At 43.5% G+C, this 26,603-nt stretch overlaps 1 protein-coding gene across 3 annotated transcripts in view; it reads left to right on the top strand.

The window, feature by feature from the left end:
- The window catches only part of ITPK1 (inositol-tetrakisphosphate 1-kinase), a 230,712-nt gene that overhangs the window by 200,786 nt on the left and 3,323 nt on the right, over window positions 1-26,603 (top strand). For all 3 annotated transcript variants that reach the window (XM_090033903.1, XM_090033904.1, XM_090033905.1), the window contains 5 exons: window positions 7,081-7,179; window positions 9,872-9,912; window positions 14,479-14,644; window positions 16,976-17,043; window positions 17,796-17,958. In XM_090033903.1, the coding sequence (XP_089890029.1) occupies window positions 7,081-7,179; window positions 9,872-9,912; window positions 14,479-14,644; window positions 16,976-17,043; window positions 17,796-17,958 (537 nt within the window). The remainder of the gene's footprint in view (window positions 1-7,080; window positions 7,180-9,871; window positions 9,913-14,478; window positions 14,645-16,975; window positions 17,044-17,795; window positions 17,959-26,603) is intronic.

Raw genomic sequence — 26,603 nt, 5'->3', positions numbered from 1 at the left:
ATTTTAGGAACCGAGCCCTCATACCTTTGTTCTGGGCAGACACAACCCTCAGACTGACCACAACACCTGCCAGTTGATAATAGGTGAATTCATTGATACAGAGTAAGAACAAAAAAGCAACAGTACGAACAATTAAACAATTCTATATCTACCAATTCTAGGGCTGTCATCAGAGTCAAAGTACATCTGGTCAGGATGCAGGCTCCACTCTGAGGCTCCTTCTCTTAAGTGTCAGCAGTCTGGAGGTGGGATGCCACAGCCCACAGCGCCCCTCCAGTGAGCAGCATGAGATGGACTGCTGGTATGCAGTCAGTCCATGGTGGCCTCAGGGACCCTTCATGGGGGACGGGGATGGGGATGGGAACCCCTCTCAAAGAAGAGGAGGATGACAGGAGGGACGAGACAAAGGTAGGGACCATTTGTTAATCTCAAGTGTCTGCTTTTGTATTCTCCTTCCCCCTTGATTACTCTTCATTCATGGCTATCTCTGGTTGGTTGTCTGTCTGTGGTTGCACGTCCACGTAGCCTTCCAGGCCTTCTAATTTGGTCTGTTCCCCCAAAACTGGGACTCAGCCCCCTCTCTGCTCTGGGGCCTTGTAGCTGGTATCACTTATCTTGTGTTATGGGACAGTATGGTACATTCCCAGGCTGTTTCTAAACTGTGTCTTTGTTGGTCTTGTGTTAGACAGCCCATCTGCTTTCAGGGCCATGAGAAGTGGTGTGTGCGTCTCCCAGGCTCTTCAGAAACCTATTTAACCCCTGCTGCCCATCTTGACCCCTTTATTATGCATATATCTATACCTATAAGCCAATTCCCCCCCAAAACAGGCCTTTAAATACCATTTCTAAGCCAACAGTAATCATGATGGTTCCTAGGAATATGCAAGATGCAAGGATTTACCTTTTATTTATCTTACCAAGATGCAGGTAATACCTTTTTATTTAACCAGCTGCATGGTTGGGATAGACTCGGTCTAACCCTGTAGGGGGCCCAATAAAAGATAGCACCTACAAAAAAATCTTGCCTTTTTATACACATGATCTTCCCTTTGTCAGTCCAGGTTTGTCCTCTGCAGTCTCCTACCTTAGGCTTGGTTCAACTTTTAAAAATTCCAGTTATTGAGATATCTACAGGCAGTCCTCGCACTTACGGCAGGTTACGTTCCTGGAAAAGGCACTAAGTCGAAACAATGCAAGTCTAATTTGATTTTCCCATAGAAACAATGTTATAATAGGGAGTTATGTTCCTGACCAAGAGCCTGATGCCCAACTTTTTATAGAAATGACCATAAACATCAAAGCTGCTGGGGTGCTGGTGGGATCCACCCACCCCAGGAGTGAGTCCTGCCCTGCCTGGGGTCAGAGCCAGGAGCCCTGTGCCCCCAGGCAGCAGTTCCAGCCCAGTAAGCCTGTGCCAAGTGACTGGGTGTAGCGCCCGTCACCATCACTAGAATACTGCCTTTTCCTTTTATCAGCCATTTTTAAGGACTGAATATATAATAAAGCCTAGCATGCACTAAGAATCAAAGAATACAAGAAACTTGCGTGCCGGAGCACATCAGAAAGCAAAGTGATTGGGTGATGGATGGATGTTTGTGTGCCACCTGAGTTGCTGTCATGCCGTAAGTGCAAGGATCCAGCACTGTAAATAATAACGTGGGTGTAAATGGCGGAGCACCGCAAGTGTGAATCGCCATAAGTCGAGACGCCGTAAGATGAGGACTGCCTGTACTGTGTTTCACTGCCAGGAAATCCTTTTCCAGCTGGTATTCTGCCTAACTTTTCCCTAAGTTGCAGCTCACTTCACCTCAGACAAAAATATTTCTCTTCTCAGGACTGATGTCTTTGGTGTTATAGTCTTCATCTTTCTCATTTGTTGCTTTGCCACGTTATCCATATTCTACCCTGTTAATCTTCGTCTTTCAGTCATGTCACTGATCTTTTTTTGGCTCCCCTGTAAACTCTTTCCAGCGCTATGGCATTCTAAGAAAGAAACACCCAGAACTAAATGTCACATTCAGGCCCAGATACAGCAGAGCTTTAAAGAACGAGGCCATCTCTGCCCCGTTGCATCACCTTGTGGCTCTTTTATGTGCTTCTGTCTCCCAGATGCTGCTTATCTGCATCCATGCTCTGGGGGCAGGGGAATCAAAGGAAGAGAAAGGAATAGTTGTAAAAAGAGACCGGGGCCAGACCGCTTGCTAGTTTAAATTGAAAAACAGACATCTAGAATTGCATTTCCAGCCTCGGGTCTCTGATATAGTCTTCCAGAATGCAAACCCAGCTCCAGTAAGTCAGGTTCAGACTGAGTAAACTCAGGGTTTAAGAAATTAGTGAGTCTATTACATCATGGCATTCCTTAGATTTTTAAAGTGATTTCTCCACTGATGGTTTGGTTTCAATAAAAGGCAATTGTTGACAATCAAGTTTGTATGGAAATGAACTTGTTACCCTTTGCTTTAATTAGTATTATAACAAATAAGCCTTGAAGGTTTCCAGGAGACCAGAAGGCTGGATTGTAGTTCCCCTTGTGGGTGATAGTTTTTACTTTACAAAACTCTGGAAAATACTTTTAGCAAGAAAAGCACCTTTTAAAATATTCCCTCATGTTATTGCTGGGCTCCCTTGTTGTTTAGTTGCTGTAGGCTATCCATAAACTTGCTAGGAAATAGTGATAGTGACTTGCTAGGAAATGAAGCATGTAGAGGCCACTTCTTCAGTGCATAAGGACAAGAGGATCTCTCCGCTGCCCCATGGCACCGCTTATTAGTGTTCATTTGGCTGAAACATGCTCTCAGTCAATTTCTGCTCAAAACCAGTTGAGCTTTTTGACAAAAAATGGCCTATTATTCCTTAAACACGCATCTGTTTCTCTCAAATGTTTTCCAGTGCTTGGATGAAATTCAAAAACTAGATATTTGGAGTCAGGATGGTCCCAAAAAACAATATTTTGTTTTTTTAAACATTTATCTTAATTTCTTTTGGAACGCCTTACAGAAAATATATGCACACATAACTGAATCTTTCTGCCTGAGGAGAAGAAATGTTATAGTTCTTTTAACCACCCTGCTGGGAGGTACAATTCTAGTGTGAAAAATAGCAGTGTGTCTATAGCTTGAACTGCCTCCTGCTGTGTGGATGTATTCTGAGTCATATCTGCTGCTTTCCCACAAAAATAAATGTTACGACTTTTCCTAGCCCTGTGCAGCTCTAGGAAGGATGAGTCGTGTGTAACATCCTGCGTTAGCAGGTATCCAGGCACTTTTAAATGCATCATTATTTTGTCCTTACTATACCTCTGCCATAAAAATCACAATTGTGCCAGTTTTTACACACAGAAGCAAGAAGGTGTCAGTGCAGTGAGTTGCTGGCAGGGCCGCTGCTCTTGCTCTCGCTTCTAGAACACACTCTTGCTATGGCTGTTTTGTTCCTCTTGCTGGTGTTTTCCGCTGGCAACAGGTCACCACTGTTTTCTCAAGAAATGGTGACTACAACCACTACTGTCTGATGCTAGAATGCAAACAAATACAGAGTCTCTTGATAAAGTCTGTTAGCACAAAGGGTTAAATCCATTCTGGGCGCATGACCCGGTTTCCGATTGTGACATAACTAGTTCTCTCTGATGCGAGACAGTATCGAGATTGGCCCTTCCCAGTTCTGATGGCAAGCAGCTGGACTAAGCTGGCTTTGCTTTCTGATAATGGGGATTTGGTGGAGAAAGCTAGATGCTTTTCCCCAGAAAGCAGTGCAGCGTGTGCAGCCCTGGACCAGACAGTAATTGGTGACTAGGGGCTGTTTCTTCAAAATGAACAACTGCCTTTAACCACACACACTGGCACGTTTTAATGCTGAGAAATGGCTTTGTGTTCACAGCTGTGGTAGGATATTAAGCTTAGGGGCAAAGTGCTTTCCCATTGAGTTAACAGACTGTTCCAGTGGCTTCAGCAGGCCACAGCTGTCCTTTAGATGGCAGATCTCTGGTGGGCTGCAAGCCCTTATCTGTGGCAGCAAATTGGAGCACTTGGAGGTTCAAAGTGTTTTCCCTTCCCCTTTCTTTGTTGATCTAGCTGTTTTTAAGCACTAAGATGTTCTAAGAAATTGGTTTCTTTCTTTTCCCCTAGACAAGCAAGTGTCATGCAACTGGCAAAAGCATTAAAATATATCTATATCCAATTTCATTTTGCTTGGGAGATGAATAGAGGAAAGAGATGGAACCATATGTGCTCCTGAATTTACATAGTGATGGCAAAAGTTATTTGTGAGCCTCATGCACAAGGGTGGGAAAGCTGGCAGAGCCAAAGTTGTTCCCATGTATCCATAAACTAAATCTGATTTCTCAAATTAATCCAAATTAAGAAACTTTGCTCTGGCAGAAGCTTGTAAATATTACAGTACCTGTCACTTTTGGATGCTGTCTTATGTTTTCATAGCAATGAGCTGAAAGCTTTGAAGTCTGGGATGCTGTGTTTTGCATTTTAGAAACTGACCTCAAAGCATCAATCTTCTTTGTAAGCCTGCTCCTTTCAGGGCACATGAAAATAAAGCTTGAAGTTTTTGCAGGGGAGAACTTTTTATGGCAGAAGAAGAGCTCAGAACTTGTTGAAGTATAATCCAAATCTACTGTTCTACCCCCTCTATAGTCTTTGATGCCTCAGTTTTCCCATTTGCACAATGGGGTGATAGTGTGTGAGGGTAGGGGGATTAAATTAATGTTTATAAAGTGATTTCCAGATGCCAAGGAACACTTGAGTAGTTAGAATTATTATACTCATTTTTTAGTTTGAAAATTCCCTTAAGCCTGATTGTAAAGTGTGTGGAACATTAGGGCCACAACCTGGTTGGTGTCTTAGTGTCCAGTATAAATGTTAACCCAAATGATCAAGATTTCACGCTTGTTTTGCTTCCTGCCAAGGAAAATTGCTAGTTGATGCAAAAATGCAATTTACTGTTGACAGCAATGCTGTTAATGATCATTCTTCTCCCACCTTCTGTGTTGATTCTTGGTTGATATTCTGAGATCGGTGCAGTTCGCCTTACAACTGCTGGAATCTGTACTCTTTTTTGGCTAACCCATTCGTATTCCAGAATATGCATATCTATCTTCTGGAAGATGTGCCCTAAATCACTGAGATGTTCTTGTAAGTGCTAGTCTGTGGCAGGGCTGTCTACTTGGTGGCCCATGGGTTGTACGTAGCCGGCGAGGGGTCAGTTTGCAGCCCTCAGGCTCCCACCCAGCTGTCACTCCCCCCCCCATTGCTCTGGTGTGGCAGTAGGGTTCTCCGGGCTCCCCTTCCTTTCTCCAGCATTTGTGGTCTGCCTTGCCCCACAGGCAGGATGAGGTGGTGCAACCTCTAGCTGGGTTGGGTTGGGGGCATACATTTGGTGCTATGGAGTGGTATTGGGGGTGCCCACACACCATATAAAGCAGTTCAGTGCAGGGGGGAGTATTCATGTATGGTATGATGCATTACAGCAGAGGAACAGAGGTAGTGTCCATACATGAAGTGCAGTGGAGCACAACAGAGGGGTGACGGTGAGAGGGAGCATCTGCACATGGCACAAATGAATATAGCTGGGGAGGAGTCACCTGACTGCTCTCTATCAGTGTGCAGCCCAGCACAGCAACTGCTGCCCAGCCCTGCTCTCCAGCACTAGACTGAGAGCTAAGCTCTGTACTCTGTTCCCTACAGTAGCCATGGGCAAATCACAGGCAGCTAAATTCTCGAAAGTGGCCAAGTTTTTTGTAATGCTTAGGGGTGCACCAGTAAAGACTCTTTTTTTTTCTTGGCTGATACCGACGGCCGATTTTATTAACCAGCCATATCAGTCGATACCGATCCAATAGACGATATACAGCCCCGCAGCTTGGAAAGCAGCATCCAGTAGGTAAGTCTGTGTGGGGAGAAGAGACATGAGATGGAACCATATGTGCTCCTGGGGGAGGGAAGGCACATGGGGCAGATCAAGAGCCCCATGATGAGGGAGAGGATGGGGCTTCCCAGCTAGGGCAGGGGCTGCCCAGCTGGGGCAGGGCAAGGTATGGAACAGAGCCACGGACAACTTGTCTGGGGGGTGGCTCCCCACCGCTGTGTGCACCCCCAGGGGAGGCATGGGGGCATGTGCCCCACCCTGGATGTGTGCTTGGGGTGGGGGTGGGCTGCCCACTGTGGACTTGGGGTTGGGGGCTGTGCTGGCCTCTTCCTAGTGGGAGGTGGGGGCAGTCATGGCAGCACTGGGAGGGTGGAGTATGGTGAATTTTGGGTATGGCTGTAGCCCACCCCATAGTCCGCCCTCCCAGCACTGCCACCACCCACCCTGCCCCTGCCACCCCAAACACACCCTTCTCCCTACTGAGAAGAGGCAAGTGCAGCCTCTGACCCCAAGCCTACAGCAGGCAGCCCACCCCCACCCTGCGCACAAATACAGGGGAACACATACCCCCCTATGCCTCCCCCACAGATGTACGTAGTGACAGGAGCTGCCATCCCTCCTACCCCCGTGCACAATCTGTCTGTGGCTCCATCCTGTGCCCCGCCCCACCTTGGCTGGGCAGCATCTGCCTGTGCCCTTGCTCCATTCATTCTCTCACCATGGGGGCCTCGATCTGCTGCCCCTTCCCTCCTGCACGCCTTTTCCCCTCCCAGATTTACCAGCAGGACCCTGGTCTCCAAGCTGCTGGGCTGCACTCCATGTCATGTGCATGCTGCAGCTGCGCACATGCACATGGCATTTATCAGTGACATTATCAGCTATATTGGCCCAAAAAGGCAATTGACAGTAACGTCAATTTTCCTTTTATCGGTGCTGATCTGATGTGGACCAATATATCTGTGCACTTCTCGTGATGCTATTTGTGAAAATGTTGTTCCTTTAACTATTCCTTTTTCCAAAGATCGTCTCTAATTTAGGGCCTGCAGTTGCTGTAAATTCCCAGAAGCCCAGTCCAGGTTTAGCAGATGATCTCCCCAGTGCTTTTTTAATTTACTAACTGAAGTACGAGGAAGGAAAAGAGCTTATGTGAACACTGACTGGGAGGCAAAATCCCCTGATCTCCATTTGATTGCCCTTTTTGTCTTGCAGATGAGAGAATCTGTTCACCGCCCTTTATGGAGCTGACAAGTGCCTGTGGAGAAGATACCTTGCAGCTCATAGAGAAGAAGGGACTATCATTTCCTTTCAGTATGTAAATAGATTTCCTATTACTTCTACTATTTTCTTAATTCTCCTCCTTGGAGGACACTGTAACCAAAACACTGTCTCATCAAGATTTTAGGAGATGTATTAACCTTCTTAAAACAAACACTCTTAAACAGAACAGTTGTTCCGAGAATCCAAATCCTTCCCCGCCAGCTTTTACTTGCTCCTGATTTGGTATTCATTATTATAAGCACATCTCTGCCATAAACAAAACTGCATTCCTGGGAAACGCTAATGGTTCTTATGAAGTTACCCTGTTGCCTTGAACTTGCTCTAGAGGTTACTCCCACAGAGTATTATTTTTCTTGAAACAGAATCAGTTTCCATCTCAATCCAGACTGCAAATATACTCTTACTGTGTCAAGAGTTTAAAAAAAATAGACTGGGGCTAGGGGCAGACATTCAAAAAACCTGAGCCTGAATTGATTCAATCTATGTAGGTTAGTCTAACCTGGCCAGACTGAATCAGTTTTGTAACTTCACAGACATCCCAGACATGCAGGCACATGGCTGCAGTGGCTCAGACTAGAAGCCAAGGGGGGTGCAGGTGCTAGAGGAGCCCTCCCTTCCCTTCCACAGTGCTGAGTTGAGAGGGGTGTGGCCAGGTCCCAACAGGATTAGGGAGGGGTCCCCCATCTCTCCTACCAGCCCAGCAGAGAATTGATAAGTGTTTATCACCCCATCAAGAAAACAATAGAAAGACATTGCTAGCTACTTGTTGATTGTGCCTTTGTCCGGTCTGCCACAGCATGGACTGCAGCTGGCATGTGGTCTGCTGGCTAATGCTGTGTGTCTGTGTAAGGGATGGGGAGTGGGGGCAGAAGCCAGGCAGATGTCTTCGGTCTCTGCTGAGCTCCAGCCAGGCAGCAAGGGGGAGGGACCAGCCTACTGTGGCACAGAGAGCCCTGCCCAGTCCAGAGAGCATGCCGGGATGCCAAGGGGGTCTGATTTAACGTAAACCAGCAAAGGGTCTAGGACAGACATTGCATAAACCAGTTAGACCCAAATCCGTTACGTCTGATACTACATTCAGCCAGGTTTATCGCAAACCAGTTTCAGCCATTTTCAAACTGGTTTATGTGCACTGAACATCTGTTCTGTTACTGGTTTAAACCAGTTTCTGATCACTTTAAATAGGTTTATGTGTAACGCATGTCCCTAGCTTGGAAGACTGGCTTCAGGGAATGCAGCCTATAGCAGCTACAGTAAATTGCCTGCACCATCATAATGGGTGCCTGTGATTCTTCCTTCCTTCATTTTCTTCACTTTACTTTCTTACTTGTCAGTGTCTGCTTGATTGTATTCGTCTACTGGATTATGCAGTGTTGCTTTGTAGGGAACTGAAGGAAAGCCACACTGAAGCACTTCATGCCTGTTCTCACAGAGGCTGCATCCACCAAGAGATGCAGATATCCTGAAGTTAGATTAAAACACCCCTTAAACACCACTGTGAAAAGCTTTGACTTTCTAGCTTGTTCTTATTATGGACTGGCCAGTGACAGCCTGGCTTTGTAGTCCTCAGGTTGCAGAACTCAAGCAGTGGCTCCCAACAATTAGCACTGCAGTACTGCCAGCTCCCAAGCTTCAAAGAATCACAAGATTGCAAAAAAATCATGCAGCTCTCTTTTAAAAAATTTATTCTGTGATTTATTTCCTGCACGTGGATTTTTGAATTTCCATTGCTTTTCCTCAGCACGTGTGTAGGGCAAGGTTCTTTGGGTAAATCCAGTATCTTTTATTAGACCAACAAGCATAGTTAGAAAAGTTCTTCTTTGCAAGCTTTTGGGTACAAACATCCTTCGTTAGGCTGAGGAAGCATCCTCAGCCTGACTAAGGGTGTTTGAAAGCTTGCAAAGAAGAACTTTTCCAACTATGTTTGTTGGTCTAATAAAAGATACTGGATTTACCTAAAGAATCTTGTCTGCCCATGTCCTTAGACCAGCACAGCTACAACCTTTACTCAGCATGTGTGTAGCACTTAGTGTTTTCCATTCTCCCTAATTTTTTCTTCCCCTCGCCCATGGAGAAGGAAGGAGGTGATGGAGAGTGTACATGCTCTTATCATTTACAGGTGGGAATAAGGAAGAGGGATCCAGGATCCTTTGAATTGCTGGGGTATTTGTTCCTCCATGTGGGAAATGTGTGGCTCCTAAGGATAAGGGATGAAGCCCTGTCTGCATCCTGCAGCAGCCCTGATTGGTTGCTGTTCCCTAGGAGCTGGGGAAGTGTGGAAGGCAGCCAATCCTCAGGGTTTTCCCGAAAGCTGAAATTTTAAATCACTGCCAGATGAGCTACAGCTGAAATCTCATAATTCATGGAGAAATCATGAGAGTTGGCAACACAGCTGCTGCTACTTTAGTCTTTTGTAGCGGATGCTTTGTTCCTCTCCCAAACTTAATGCCAAATTTATCTGCTGGGCCATATATTTCCCTCCTGCTGCCTTCCCTCTCACTTGGTATGACTCAACTTTGGTTGCAAACTAGCTGTAAGAAACTGTGGTTCAGAGCAGGCTAGACTCTATGGTGGTGGTCAGCATGTCAGGAGAGAGCTAGTGAGTCCTGTTGCAGTTGGTCTTGGTCTGTTAGATCATTATAGTTGAGCACAAAGGTGTTTAAGGTGTTTGTACATGGCTCATTTCACATGCTCACTGTGGTTATCTTTTCTGTTTATATAGTTTGTAAAACCAGAGTGGCTCATGGAACCAACTCTCATGAGGTGAGTAACAGACCTCGGGGACTTACTTGTCTCCTTTCTAATCCCTGCATAACTGCTAATAGTTTGGCTAGAGTTTTATTGTGCTGTACTAGTCAGATGATACTTCTTGCATCACCCCCCACCCCCAACCCACATTTGTTCACATCGGGCTCAGTTTAAACATGTCTTGTATCTCGCGTCCAAAGTTCTGTCCTTAGGAGCAGAGCGAGACGAGAGTCTCCTTCGGTGGGAGCTCAAGCTAAGTGAGCTGTCTTGTGGACCATCTCTGTGCCCCAATGTGAGGTGTCAGTGTTGAGAATTGGTGCTGAGATGTGGCATCTTTGATCCTCTTCTGTGAGACTGTGAGAGAAAGGAGATGAGAAAAGTAGGACAGGCTGCCATGTGATGCTCTTTATGGTGAGACTTAAGGGATGGGGGCCAAGTTCCACATTATACTCTGTTCTCTTCGTGAGCTGGAAAGAGACTCATATATATATAGGGCTGGGCTTTGCTTCCGATCTGAGGTGGCCATAATCAAAATGATTGCATATCCTTGAGGTGAGGAAATCTCTCTAAGAATCTTGGCTGGCTGTGAGTACAGGGAAACAGCGTGGAGCTGGAGCTCATTCTCCTATGTGCTTCCAGCCTCTCTCAAGTCCCAGTCTGAAAAGCCAGGCCCTACTCCCTTGGAATAAACACGCATCGTTCTTTAACACTTTAGCTATTGTCAAATACATTTTCCAGCTGCTTCTAAAGTCTGCAGTGCATTGCTGCAACACCTCTAAGAATTAAGGGCTCTGGAGTGAAGTGAAACTTGGAGAAATACGATGCCTGTCACCAAAATGATGAATGACCGATATTAGTATATAAACATAATTAAATCTGTGACTCAAACCTTAGCTGGATCTTACTCCCTCTTTGCAATGATGTGGTGTGTAGTTCTGGGGAGAGTTTAGGGGAGTGCCTGATATCTGCTGGCTACTCCTTGACATTTTCTCCTGTTTTGGTGGGATTTCTCTTTCCCTGCTTCTAGTTTTCTTGCAGCTGCCCTTTGAAATGCATGAGGCTTTCAGCACCTAATGAGTTCCACATGGACTTCCTTGATGAGTCTCTTTCCAATCTCCAAAAAAGTACTGACTTATTTGAACCTTCTGCGGGAAGCAGCTTGTGAATATTTTTATAGTGGGGCTGTTGTCACAGAAACTGATTACTGCTGCCCAAGATGGTACCCTGCAACATGCTTGGAGTCCTGCACGACACTTCAGCCCCTATATAGCAGAACTGCAGATGGTGTTAAGACTCATTTATGGTCCAACAGCAGCCTATCTTGTAGTAGCTATATGTGGAGAGTGGCCGCTTGAGAAGCATGGAATGTTCTTCTTGTTGAGAGGAGGCAGTGTCTCTAATGGTTTGAACACAGGAGGCAAGAAATGGTCTCATTCTGTTGTCTCCTCTGCCAGTGACTCCCTCTGCACCCATAGGCATGTTGTTTAAACTTTTGAAGATGTTTTTATTGCAAAAATGGCCTGAGCTTTAACCTTGATGTTGCTCCCCCCAAAACCCTACTTCAGGTGACACAGAAAAATATCTAACTTGGACTTGTGGATGCTTTTACTTCTTGGCTCACTGAGGATATAGGCTTGAGCTTGGGTTTGGCATCAAACTAAGCTGGCAACTTCCCTATTTGGCAGCTAATGCAAGCTTGGAATGCAAGCTAATCAAACCTCGGGTGCTGTTAGTCTCCAGTGATATCCTGCCATTCCATGTGGACTGCACGTTTTTTCTCTTACCACCCCGCTTCCCCCACTCCTTTCTTTCTCAGCCCTGGAAGTCACCTATGCTGGCTTAGTGTTTTAACCTCATTTTGTGTGCTCCATTTTTACTGCATTTCCACAGCACTAGAATAGAGGTGCTGTCCAAGAAAACCTCCTCTTATGCTGCCATTTGGCCAGAAGTTGATACCAGCCTTTGGTAAAGCTGTAGTGTGACATCAGTAAGACCCAGCATTTGGGGAAACATGCCCAAAACAACACTGTTGTGTTTAGCAGACTGGAATGAATGAAATAGATTGGCAGAGAATATGAATCATTTTCTGGTTTGCCAGATTAATTCCTTAAAGACACTGTCATTGAAAGCTCCTGGTGCCAAATGTTGCTTCATTTAACTTTCTAAACTCTCTGTAACGTCAAAATGGAAGCTGTTTATGTAAAGCATTGTTCTTATGTCACTGTCACAGATGATGGCTTCGTATGTGCTTACTCACCCTGCAAATGAATTCATGGAGAAATCCAGTTTAATGCACTGCTAAAAACCATGGATATCCTACCAGGAATCTATTCAAGCATGCTGGCTAGTACAGAAACATTGTGCACGTTTTCATGATTGCTAGACCCATGTAGACATACTGTGTAGGCATGGCGAGCCTGGGCTAATTCCAGCAATGAAGACATACCCTCTTCCACCTGGAAAATGGGATTAATGAACAGATTTTCATCTTAGCTCCCCTGAAACACCTTTGATAATATTTACAAAGTGCACCTTGAAAATATGAAGAGCTACATGGTGCTGTTTGTTTATGTAAAATGATGTAATATTGTCTTGGACCCTCTACAAATGTAGAGAATCACAGCCATCCTTGCCATCAGTGTGAGAAAAATGTGCTAAGTTGTTGCTATGGCTCGGAGTCATTTTGATGGATGATTCTATAGAAGCTTGCTTGAACAGGTTATTACTGTGCATCTAGTATAATAGAGATGGAATAAGAATATCATTGCAAGTAGGCATTGACAACATACACTAACTTGCACTCAAAAATGTTAAGAGAATTGACTGATTCATTGCGTATGCATACAGACAATTATGTGATCTAATATGGTCTGGTAGGTATAGAAGAGAATAGAATAGTAAATTGCTGGGTAGAGACAACATGTGCTCAGACCTTTAACCATGAATGGATATCACTCTGTTGCTTATCTGGGCCAGATTTTTGCCTTTTTTTTTCTTTTAAGTATCATTTTTTATCAAAATACCTCCTTCTTAAAAGGGGCAAAATGAGAAGTTAACGTGAAGTCAAATATAGCTCTGCAAAGTAAAAGTACACCATAAATCAAACAGACAGGTGTGTGCACATAGGAGATAGAAGAAACTGTTTCATGGCATGCAGTTTGTAAAATCCCTGGGTGCTCCTGACTTCACTAAGATCCAGTTAATCATAGAAGTAAAGACGAGAGACAGGGAGCATATGGAGCAAGAGTGGTATGATGAGTCATACTCTACCACTGGACTGTTTGGTGACCCAGAACAAATCACTTAGAGGTTCTCTCTCCCCATGAAAACCCGACCCTACTGAAATCAGATCATCGGCGGCAGTGGAAGACAGAAGGATCTCACGCTGTGCTCTCCTGATTCCAGTGGAGTTTCTCTGGTGGAGAGTTCCACGCTTTGAATACTTTTCACTCGGATTGACTTTTCCCCATCAAAATCCATCCAAGTTAGATGCTCTCAGGCATTGCACCTGATGCTGTTCATTGGTATCATTGGAGGGACATGTCTTTTAGTTACTTGGACCACAGCCTGTATAATGCTTTAGAGAGGAAGAACAGACTTTGAATTGTCCCTGACCATTAAGTGAGGAGCATTGATATGAAGTGCTCTCATCAACCTTTGCCACTTAGCATGCACATCATGTTGCTTTGCACAAACTGATGCTTGTCCCCACCAGATGGGAGATATTGTCATAGTCCATCCTCAGAGCAACAAAAGCCATGCATTGCAGTAGGAGAGCACAGTTTTCAAACCAACTGAAGTAGGAAATAAGCATGTCTGGCTGATTTTTAATTGGATGTCCAAGGATAGAGCTTAGTCGTATATGTTGGTGGCTATGGCTGGCTCCTCCAAAGTGCTTCCCTTCACTATTACTTAAATGTTACATGAGCTAGGTTTGAACTGGTTGTTACTCATCATTAAAGCCCCATAAATGATTTCCTCTGGCATATTTCTTCCTATGCCTGCATTCTTCATCTAAGGGGTCTATACACTTGGAGAAATTGGATGAAACTGAGCCAAGAAAAATGACGGCTGAGCATTTCCTAGCAGCAAGAACTGTTAGGCTATGAAGAACTATCTCAAGTGGAGTGATGGAAGCCCTATTGCTTCAGAGATTTAAAACCAAGCGATTAGAGAAACAGCTTGTATTGTCAAGGAGTGGTCAGCATCTCTTAGTAGGCAGTGTCTGAAAAATCTGATAGGTATTTTCCAGGCTTTGTCACTCGCACCTTTTACTGATTTCAAAATAAAAACTAAAATCAGGGTTATGAATAAACTAACTGTGATGGATGACATTTGTGTGTATGTATAAAAACTTAATTTAAAATGAAAGCAGCACTGCCAATAACATCCTGAGGGTTTTAGAGCTTGCTTACAGCAGTGAACAGAATAAAATAAAAGCCAGCAACAGAGAGGGGATTTGGGCATTATCCCTGAATAGATATTCCCCATTACTCGCACTATGATCAGACAACTGAGAAATGCAAAATAAATGAAAGCCTAAATCCTCGTGGAGAACTGTATTTGTGTTTTGTGTTTTAGATGGCAATTGTATTCAACCAGGAAGGCCTGACGGCCATCCGCCCCCCCTGTGTGATTCAGAGCTTCATCAATCACAATGCTGTGCTGTATAAAGTGTTTGTGGTCGGAGAGTCGTACACTGTTGTGAAAAGACCATCTCTAAAGAACTTCTCTGCCGGTGTCTCAGGTAAATTGCTTGTGTGTTAGCTTTGAACGCAGGCGGGAGCTCCAAGGGCCTTTGTGGCTGGGAGCCTGAATGAAAAATGACTTTGAGTAGGCAGCTAAAATTAAGGCATCTGGTTTTCACATACTGTATTTCCTCCTCTGTATTATTTCAGTAGAAAGGGAGATAACTCATCTGCTCTGGAATACATTTGAATGGAGATCCTGTAGTAAATATTTATGTGATATTAACCTGAGTCTTACCTGCTAAAAGCTGTGGTTTACATCATTGTTGAAGGAGAGAGAGTCCCTCCATTAGAAACTCTAAACACTCACCAGGTTCATCTGTCCCTTGCTCTTGGAGTTTTATATAGTTGAATGTTGGAGAGATTCCTGGATTTTATCATTTGGGAATTTCCTGGTCTTTACCTCAGTCTTTTTTTTATGTTTAAATTAAGAGCCAGTTGAATTCTGTCACATGGGTCTTTTTTAAATCATGGTGGGAGACATAGCTGTACATTTTCACTTGATTCCAGTTGGCAAGTATTTGGGGAACAAGGTCTTCAGAGACGATGATTCTCTTGTTATCACCACTAGGTACAATTTTAAATCGTCAGTATTTATTTGGAGAGTTTTAATGTAATGTGTTGAAATCTCCTTTTGTGAAAGAAATATAGCTTTCATTGCTATTGGACTATAGAAAGCTGTGCAAGTTTAGCAGAACTAGTATTTCAGAACTGATGCATCTAGCAGGTAGTAGGTAAAGGACTGGGCTACATTATGCCATAGGCTGTACAGAGAAGTAGCAGAGTTCATGTCCTAAGGAGACTGTGCTCTAGCAGTCCAACTGCTATAGCCTAAAAAAGCAGATGTGTTGCCTGGGAATGGGTGAAAGGGGAAAGTACCAAAACCAGCAAAGATTAACAGAAGGATACAAGCTCATCACGTGCCTTGGTGTTAGTGAGATATAGATCTATATAGAGAGAGAGACACAGAGACAAGCTGCTTTAACTAAAGTGCCCAGAGTGTACTAGCATCCCTGTGCTTCAAGATGGCAGTGGGGGCGCTTTATCTAAAGCTCATCAAATAAGCTTGAGTTAAAGTGCCCCTGCTGCCATTTTGAAGCACAGGGGTGCTGATGCACGAGATGTGGGAGGCTGCTGGAGCACGGTAATTGCCATGTTCCAGCAGACTTGGTTTAGATATAGGTACCCTTAGAGTCTAACTGCTTCAAAGAGATACAAGTTTTCACAGACAACAACCTACTTCATCAGATGCTAACATCTTCCCTATGCTGCCCCTTCTCCCTTCCCAATCAAGTTTTCCTAGTCCATCTCTAACCTGTCCATATGCATCAGGAACATGTGTGATTAGTGATTACAAATGGCTAAGCACTGGTAGCTTGATCTTCAGATCTGCTGCTCTGCAGAAGCTCTGGGCTGTGAGCATCACTGAAAATTAGGCCATGAATATCTAAAAGCTGCTATTGCCACCTGCTGTAGGTCTCAATGATTGTTCTTCCACATGTTACCAAGTCACAGATTGATTTTTTTTTTTTTTGCATCTCATGTCTTCTGCATCTTTACTATAAGCAATCAGCTAGGACTTTCTGTGGTTCTGTCTGCTGACTAGAACAGCTCAGTAGTAACACCCTCTTTGACTGACCCATTAAGAAAGTAATGGCTCCTGCATAGTCCCTGCTACGTTTGTTTTGACACTGGCCCAGATTCACTTCTGGATCTGTATGCTGGTAGAGGACCCTGGTGGTGGAAGCTTAGCCCCAAGTGATCAAGATGGAAAGCTTCCAGAACATCTGCCCTGATGGAAAGCCTAAAAGGAGATGCAATGGTGGGATCCTGTCCTTTGCGATCAGGATATTTTAATTTGAAAGCGTGCTGCACTCTTAGTTGAATCTGATGCCAGCCCCATCAGTTCTGTAAATAAGATCTTGAATGTTTCCAGTTGAATGGTCATTTTAATTCCTAAAAATTACCTAGGAAGAGTTTCATTAACGTAGGAAAAATGGTTTCTAATTAATAGGATTTATTTTATTGCAGGGAAACACAACCATCCATATATAATATACTTATGTGTTTGTATATCTTACATGTGTCCTGAGATCTTAATACTGTATCGGTCTCTGGCTGTATTTTTCTACAGTTGACAGGTAACTAAGTGATGGAACACCGGAAAATATCTTTTTTTTGGTGACTGGCTCTTGAATGTCATTAGCTATTAATCTGGATTAGATTTCCTGGGCTGTACTGCCACCTAGTGTTGTATGTAGCCTAATCCTTTATAAATCAAAAGAAATTCCAAGTCTATATTCATTTATTACTTTTCTTTTTAATTTCAGATAGAGAATCAATATTTTTCAACAGCCACAATGTGTCAAAGCCAGAATCTTCCTCAGTCTTAACAGCAGTAAGTACTTTATAACACTGATAAAAACTAATCCTTCTCTCTCTCTTTCTTTTCTCTCTGTCTTTTAATTAAAGCAGTAATGAATAGTGAATCCTAATTGTAAACTGTATCTGGTCAGCCCCCAAGGAGTAGTTACCCATTTACAAATTATCCAAATCTACATCAATAACCTGTTGTAGATTAATGACAAACTTGAAAACCTATACAAAAGGCAGCTTCTGCCTTGAAGCATCTCCAGAAGGCTAAGTACAGTTTGAATCTTCTGCAGAAAATCCCTTTCTGTTAATTAACTCTTATCAGTCTGTTGAGACAGATTAAACTCTAGATTATGGCATCATTCATACTTGGTGAAATCCAAAATAATCTTCAGTGCAAAAGTAGAGGTTGCACTGTTCTTTTTGTTTTGAAATATATGCATTTAGTAATTAAAATACTGGACCTGATTCTTCATTTGCTTTTATTGGGGTTCTGTGTCTCTTGATTTTTTTTTTTTTTTTTTCATGGAGTTTCACAAGCGTGAAATCATATAACAAGAAGTGAATGAGGTACAGTGGAGAAGCCCAACTTTTAATTTGCATAAGATGCTAAATGGCAAAAGAAGCTGTTGTGGGTTCTCTTTTTTTAATTCATGGAAGGGATTCCCCTGAAGCTGGATCTAGGCTCTGTGAGATGGAGACTCTTTAGATTGACACTTGCAGTGAAGAGAGAGCTGAGTTCCAAGCACCCAGGATTTTTTTCATTTTATGTTGTAGCTTGATAAAATTGAAGGTGTGTTTGAGCGGCCAGATGATGATGTCATCCGGGAGATCTCCAAAGCACTGAGACAGGCTCTGGGAGTTTCCCTATTTGGAATTGACATCATCATTAACAATCAGACTGGGCAGCATGCAGTCATTGATATCAATGCATTCCCAGGTAAGAAAGTTCTTTCACTTTGCACTGTGCTGATGGATGCCAATCCCTGTATTTTTAAAGTGGAATTTATATTACTGGTGAATGGAAGTCAGTTGAATTGCTGCCTCTTAGAACAAAAAATAGAGCATATTTTCTGATTGCAGGGTGCTAGCCATTTGTGGTAATGGTTCTCTAATCTAGTACTTCAGTAGCACATGCCATAGCTAGAGCTGTAGGACAAAGGTGGCCATAGTGTGGATGACTAGTCAACTTTATGCTATAGCTTCCACCCTCTTCTATACAGAGGTAGGATCCTCACCCCAGTGGATCCCTACATGAAGTACTTCATTTTGTGTTACTTGGAAGGCCACTGGTCTGTCTGCCTCCTGGTGTGGAAGGTGAGGACAGCTGCAAGCAGGTTTATCCAGCTTTTGTTGGGCACCATGACACAAGGACATTGAGGAGTAGGCACAGCCAGCCATGTACCTTTCAAAATCTGAGTTAATATAATGAAACACTTTTCACAGATAATTTATTACAGCAGTAACTGGGGAATAATAGATGTAAGAGGGGTGCTGGGATCCTCAGAACACAGGAGATGTCTTAGCAGATCAGAAGAGCATTCCATCTCATTCAGAAACCTGACAAGTTGCCATGGTTTGACCCTGAAGGATAACAATGTTTATAGACCAAGTCAAAATTGGTATTGTTTCCCTTGCCTTGTTCAATCACTTTTGGAACCATATCCTGTGCTAACAAGTTCTTTGCATATGGAATGTGTGAATCAGCACAAAGGTGAATAGTAATGTGCTATCTTAGTGCCATGTTCATTAGCTTAACAGCAAAAAAATGCATCTGCTAGGCACTGGGAGCAGTTGCCTTGTGCATGCTTTTCACATGATATTTTTATCTTGCTACTGAAACTGTAGGATTCCCTTGTAAAAACATGTGCAGAGTTGCTAATCTGGTGTGCTTTCTTCTTCCTTCAACTTTTTGATGATGTGAAGTTTTTTGGGGGTTTTTTGTTTTTCTTTGGGGGGGGGGGTCTGTTTTTTGAGGCAGAGATTCTGTCCCAAATTGTCTCCCTTCTTAATCTCTCACTTTTGGTTTTTCGTCTTCCTAAATATTATAACCAAGGAGACCAAATGAAAACCAGCTCCTTTTAATATGATGGATGTCATTACTAGATGTCGGTCCATCCCATTTTATCTACATAGTCATCCATTTTCCTAGATCCAGAACTTTCTTTTAAAATACTGTCTGTTGCCCACCACCTCCCTGGTGCTCTAATTTCTTCAAGCCACTTTGCAGTATGAATCTTCCCTTCATTGTGGTGCGGATGCCTCCACTGCGCTGGTATGACCCACAAACAAATGACAAAAGAATTGCAAACAGTCTTCCAATAGAATAAAAGGGAACAAACAACCTAATTCATTTTAAGATAGAGGTTGATACTTTTTGAGTGGGTTTATTTTGCATAGCTCCTTTCAGTAGCAAGGAACTGAACTATAATCCAGAAAGTCCTATTCCAATCTTATCTACATTCCTACGGGCAAAAAACACAAACAAAACACAGCACAAAGAATGGCTGAGGGCGTTAATGTTTTTAACAAACTAAACTTCAACCTTCCTTCTCCCAAAAACAGTGAGACCTGCATTGGGTGAAAGCTACAGCAATTTCAGTATTCAAGTAGAGATTTTTTTCTGTCCCTGTTGCAGAAGCTCATGCAGAGGCACCTGCATACCAACGCTGTTCTGTTGTAGAGCTTCCCACCCAAAGCTGCAGCTTTTCGCTAGACATCAGAAATTCCTTCCGAGTCGGGCATTTTGAGCACATGATATCTTGTGCTTTTAAGAGGCATTGGATCAATAGTTTGTTCTCTGTACATAGATATTTTGGACACTGAAGCAAGAAAATTTCTTGTCCTTTTCAAAATGTTTGAATGCATAGAGAAGCTATGTATGTTTTATGTACATTTATGGTTATCAATCTTTAAATTTGTTACCAAATAGATTAGGGAGGGGCAGCTACCCAGTGGGTTTGTAACATTTGCATATTAGATTTATTTTCCGACCAAGAAAAATTCAGTGCTGCTTATTCACACCTCAAACTACATGTCCCACAACCAAGCCCAACTGCTGCATTTCCCTGGGATTGCCGTCTCTTAGGCCCCTGTCACACATTACGTATCTTATGCAATTAATTGGTTAAATGCAGAGAAATTTAGACCAGCCACATGTGCAATGCAATTAATTATTCCACCATAAAAATGACTATCTAGCTATAAAAAGAGCCAACCAGCTACAAAGTTGTTACATGTTTTCAAGCACTATCTCTATAGCTGGTTTCTCTTCAGTTTTAATTTGAATGTGGGACAGGACCTTTTAAAGGCACAGTCCTGCACAGTCAATTCCAAAGCTTGGTTACATGAGAAAAGATGGCACAACAGCTTTCTGTATAGAAACTGGCAGCTTAATGGCATTTCTGACAATCTACATCACAGTGGACCTAATCTTCCCACATCCACTCCTTTCCTCAGCAAGGTGAACTTTCAGAAGGCTCTTTCTTTTTTGCTTGTGTCATCCTATCTTCTGAAGCCAGAAGTTGAGCTAGCTAGAACCACCTTCTAAGACTGGCTGCCAGATGGAGGTGTGGGACATGCCTGTACAATGGGCTCATACCCTACTTCAGATAGTCCCAGCTACTGAGATGAGGGCAGGCTGGCCCTAACCTTGTTCCATCTGCTCCCATATCCAATTTACTCTGCTGTTCCCATAATCAGATTGCAAAGCTCATGAACCTACCCCTTTCCTGAGCTGTTGCTGTGATCTTGGGTCTGATTTACCATTGCCAGTTTGAAGTGGATGTATGTGTAGAAGTGCATCATCTGTCATCTGCTGTGTTTTGTAACAATGTTTTTTTCAACAACATAAGATAAATGTCCAAGACACCTGCTGTCTGTCCTACATGACTGAAAACTGCCTGGATTGTATATTTGGATATAGCAACACAATGAGATATTTAATGCTAGGCAGGTAGATATTAGAATGCATTCTGTCAGGTTGAGGTGATCTGACTTGAGAAGGTGATAGAGTGAAAAAGGTTACATAAATACTGTTTCATTGTGTCTTTACCTAGTTACTGTTTGTTCATGCATAAATTTGGGTGTGATTTCTGTCTGCGATGTTGAAGAGTTAGAGACTCCATGTGTTTTTAGTGGAGTTTGAGTGTAGGAAATCTGGATGTATGTTACGATATGAATGTGTAAACTTGGTGTCACCAGCAGAGGATGGTGACTGTCTTCTCCCAGGTGTTGAGTAGATGACAGTGCACAAAAATGGGTTTCATCATTGGCTGTCTGCAAATGAAGGGCACTCTTTTAACAACCAAACTTACAATATTTGCAGTGTTAGTTTAAAATTGCTGAGTCTTTCCAAAACCTGTGTGGAGGTGATGTCCACTTGCTAAATATAGGTCTTGACCTGCATCGCAGCGCTCCCAAAGGTCAAGCAGGACATTTTTGTGGTGGTTTGATTCAGATGCATCTTGGACTGTGGTTGTCCTACCTGTCTATGCTCATGAAGCAGATACTGACTGGTCACATGCAGTATTCTCGCTTCTAACCTCTGTAAGACCAAATTCAGATCTCATAGAATCAAAGTAGGGTTGGAGGGGACCTCAGGAGGTCATCTACTCCAGATTCCTGCTCAAAGCAGGAACATCCCTATCCAAACCATCTCATACCTTGTCTATCGTGTTCCTAAAACTGTAGAAACATCCTTGTCACACAGCTACAAAGCATGTAGCCCAAAGACACCCAAAACACCCTTCATTCCTTTTCTCCAACTTGGAGACGGCAAATAATTTTACTTGTCGTACCTCCTTTCTGTAGCCCTTTTCCCTTTTAAAAACGTATCCCAGGCTTTTTAATCTTCATCTGTAACTAAGCTGGTTGTAAAGCTGTGCTTAGTTCCCCTGCTTTTGAGCATTGTCCTCTACAATATTTAACTGCTCAGGGCTATTAAGCTCTTTTTGTGACTCCCATTCTGTGGGACTCCTGGATTCCTAACTGTTGTTCTCTGTAGGCATTGCTACTCCTAAACAATGCTTCTCCAACCTCTTCCTGGTCTTCTCCAAATTATGAAGGAGATTCCACAACTTTCCTAGGCAGTCTATTCCACTGTCTCACTGTTCTAACAATGAGAGAGTTTTTTCCAGGTATCTAATCTAAACCTGTTTCGCTGCAATTTCAAGACATTGCTATGTATCTTACCCTTTGCTGAGATAGATAAAAGGTGTCCTCTGTTGTCTTTGTGGTAGGACTTCAGATATTTGAAGACTGCTATCATATCCCTTCTTAATCACCTTGAGTGCTTGCAGATGTTAAAATAAATAAATAGATAAAGCGGCACTTTATTTTCAACTCTGCATATTCCTGCACAAAGTGCCATACATACCCAAAAGAAGCAGCGCCTTAGTTGGACCCAGCTCTGCAGCCTCTGTATAGATCAGGTGCTTTGGTGGGGCTTTTTTGGCACCTTTATGTAACAGCTGATTAATAAATCAGCTTTAGCTAAAAGCTCCAGAAGGCCCCACTGAAGCACCCAATCTGTACAGATGCTGCAGAGCTGGGCCAAAATAATGCGCTGCTCCTTCTGCTAAAGCACGTTGTATTGGGGGAGCAGGTGGAGGCCAGTCTAACATCTCTAAGCAGCCCTTTTGCACAAGCTCAAAATGCCACTTCTCTCATAGTTTGCCTTCCAAGTCCTTTATCATTTTTATCACATGCCTTTTATCTCCATCTGCTCAAAGAGCCCAAAACTACACACAGTATTCTAGTTGAGGCCTAACCTGTTCTGAGTAAATAGACTATATTACCAGCCATGTCTTGCAACTATTGCACATATTGATGCAGCCCAAAATTGCATTAGCTTTTTTTTAAAGCTGCATTACAGTGCAGATTTGTATTGAGACTGTGATCGACCAATACTCCTAGATCCTTTTCCATAGTGCTGCCATCCAGCCAGTTGTCACCCATTTTGTTCTTGTGTTTTGATTTATTCTTCCCAAGGTACAGCACCTTGCATTTGTCAGCATTGAACTGACAAACTGAACCCTGTTGGCTCTAGCCCAGCTTTCCAGTTTCTCAGAATCCTTTAGAATTGCGCTTCTGTCTTTCCAGGTGTTTGCAGTCCTTCCAGGTTCATGTCATTGCACATTTTTCTCGTGAATCCAGCATCCAGGTTTCAAGTATGCAGGAGCTACTGCACTGATTCCACTGGACCCATGGAAGTTGTACCCACTTAGAGATCTAAGCCAAATCCACAGAATCTGTTCATCACTTGAAAGTCTCTGGGTTAGGATCAGAGTGGAGAGCAACAAGGAAGATGTTATGGTGGGAGTCTGCTATAGATCACCAGACCAGGAGGAAGCAGTGGATGAGGCTTTTTTCAAACAGCTAGTGGAAGTTTCCTGATCACAGGCCCTGGTTCTCATGGGGGACTTCAATCACCCTGACATCTGCTGGGATGGCAATACAGCAGTGCACGGGCAATCCAGAAAGTTTTTGGAGAGTATGGGGACAACTGCCTGGTGCAAGTGCTGGAGTGGCCAACTAAGGATCCTCAGGGAAGCCAGTCTGAAGGGGAGAGGAGTCCAGGAGGGCTTAAAAAAAGAAAAACAAAAAAAACCAAAAAAACCCGCAACCTTAATAAGGGTGAAGGAACAACCCATGTGAAGGAAGATTAGCAAGTATGGCAGAAGACCAGCTTGGCTTAGCAGGGAGCTCTTCAGTAAGCTTTAAAAAAAAGAAAACAGGAAGCTTATAATAGGTGGAAACTTGGACAGACAACTAGGGGGGAGTATGAGAGTATTGTTTGGGCATGCAGGGATGAAGTCAGGAAAGCCAAAGCACAACTGGAGTTGCAGCTAGCAAGGGGTGTGAAGGGTAACAAGAAAGGCTTCTACAAGTATCTCAGTAACAGGAGGAGGATCAGAGCAAATGTGGGTCCCTTACTGTATGGGGGAGGCAGCCTAGTGACAGAGGATGAAGAAAAGGTACAAGTGCTTAATGCCTTTTTCACCTCAGTCTTCACAGGCAAAGTCAGCTCCCAAACTACTGCACTGGGCAGCACAGTTTGGGGAGGAGGTGAGCAGCCAGCTGTGGAAAAGAACAGGTTAGGGATTATTTAGAAAGGCTTGATATACACAAGTGCATGGGGCTCAGCAGTTTGCATTCAAAGATGCTGAGGGAGGGGGCCACTGCGATTGCAGAGCTGCTGGCTGTTATCTTTGAAAACTCATGGTTATGGGGAGATGTCCCAGACAATTGGAAAAAAGCAAATAAATTGCCCATGTTTAAGAAAGGGGGAAAAGGAGGACCCAGGGAACCACAAATTGGTCGGCTTTACCTCAGTCTCTGGAAAAATCATGGAGCAGATCCTCAAGGAATCCATTTCTAAGCACTTGGAGGAGAAGGTGATTTAGAAATGGTCAGCATGGCTTCACCAAGGGCAAGTCATGCCTGACCAACCTGATTGCCTTCTATGATATGCTGGAGAGTAGAGCTAGGATTCAGAGATTTAGACAAATTGGAGGATTGGGCCAAAAGAAATCTCATGAGATTCAAAAAGGACAAGTGCAAAGTCCTGCACTTAGGATGAAACAGTCCCATACACCAGTGCAGGCTGGGGGCTGATTAGCTAGGCAGCAGCTCTGCAGATAAGGACCTGGGGGTTACAGTGGATAATAAGCTGAATATGAGCCAACAGTGTGCCCTTATTGCCAAGAAGGCTAATGGCATACTAGGCTGCACTGCTAGGAGTGTTGCCAGCAGATCAAGGGAAGTGATTATTTCCTTCTATTCAGCACAGGTTAGGCCGCATCTGGAGTAGTGTGTCCAGTTTTGGGGCCCCCCACTACAGAAGGGATATGGAGAAATTGGAGAGAGACAGGTGGAGGGCAGTGAAAACAGTTAGGGGGCTGGGGCATATGACTTGATGAGTGGAGGCTGAGGGAACTCAGTTTTAGTCTAGAGAAGAGAAGACTGAGGTGAGATTTAATAGCAGCCTTCAACTACCTGAAGGGTGGTTCCAAAGAGGATGGAGCTGGACTGTTGTCATCTGGCAGATGACGGAACAGGAGCAATGGTTTCAAGTTGCAGCAGGGGAAGTTTAGGTTGGATATTAAGAAAAGCTTTTTCACAAGGAAGGTGGTAAAGCACTGGAACAGGTTACCCAGAGAGGTTGTGGAATCTCCATCCTTGGAGATTTTTAAGACCAGGCTGGAAAAACCCTTGGCTGGGATGATCTAGTTTGGGATGAGCAGGGGTTTGGAATAGATGAACTAATCCAACCCCTTAGATCTAGTTGCTTTGAGCAGGGGTTGGGCTATATGATCTGAGGTCCCTCCAACCCTAATTTTCTGTGATCATAACTTGTGGAAAGAATGTCCTGTCACTGTCCCTCTGTCATTTAAACCCCATCCCTGTTTCCTGTAATTTCTTCAATCTAAACCTAATTTGTGCATCCACCTGACTTCCTGAATGTGCAGTCATTGCCTTGAATTTTCCTCTGAAGATGCTGTGGCAACACTGTTGGTTATTAGCAGCCAGCAGCATGACTGTGGTTCTTTATAGAGTTCTTTTGTGTCCATTCAGTCTTTGTGTTGAGTCAGGCTGGAGTTCACCTCCTCTCTTCCTGACTCCTTCCTTTATTTACCATGTGTACTGTAACTCTGAATGACTGCAGCATGCCCAAAGAGATGCTGCAAAGTGCTGGTTCAGGAGAAGTGCACAGTTTCCTATATTCTATTACCTCTCACATTTCAGGACTTAAGTGTTTCTGTCCTAGCTCCCTAAACATTAAGAATGACTTCCCTACAAGTTTCCCATGTGCCCTCTGCATATGGCTTATTTTGTTCTAACTGAGCATGCCCAGAACAGCCCGGGCCACTATGGATCTTCCCTCTGCACAGTAAAGCTGTTACTATGGAGATGGCTTATTCCCAGAGTGTTTGAAGCGCATTGAGTAGATTTAAAAACTAATTCCCTGGAGGTGGGAGAAGTTACATAAGCAAGAGATGTTAACAGAAGCCGTGTGACAAAAGTGGGGATTCCTTGGCTCCCGCTCTGCTAACCGTCTGTGCTGGGTGCTGGTTGATGCCCAGCTGCTGCTGCTTACGGATGCTCGGGCAACTGGCGTTTTGAATTTGGTTGATTCTATTTCTTTATGGTTTTCAAGTTGTAAAGAAAACTGAGTTGTAAAAGCTGTTGTCTGGAATATACTGGTTGTATACCGGTTGCCTTTTAAAAGGAACATAGGAGAATTGTCTAATCTGCTGTAGTTTCAAAAACCAAAACCAGTTTAGCAGTATAAATGACAATCGATTCTTTCTCACATTCAGGTTATAAATATGCCATACAATGACAAAAAAAAAATTACATCCCTTTAGAATCCAATCCTAGCATTTGTTTCTGTCTTTGTTTCTTTTTTTGTTTCTTTCTTTTACTTGTGGCATTTTTCATTTGTATTCAAATGGGAAGCTTTGCTCTATCGCTTTCCCTGTCGTGGGTTAGTCTGGGACTGGAAGAGGAACAGCAAAGCCAAACTCCCAGCCCCTTCCTCCAGCCAGGTAGTGCCTGCTTTGGGAAGAGGCTGGGAGCCGC

This window comes from Crocodylus siamensis, chromosome 2 (genome assembly GCF_052110815.1).
Source record: "Crocodylus siamensis isolate JL-2025a chromosome 2, ASM5211081v1, whole genome shotgun sequence".
Classification (NCBI taxonomy): Eukaryota; Metazoa; Chordata; order Crocodylia; family Crocodylidae; genus Crocodylus; species Crocodylus siamensis.
This window is presented reverse-complemented; position numbering and strand designations above follow the sequence as displayed.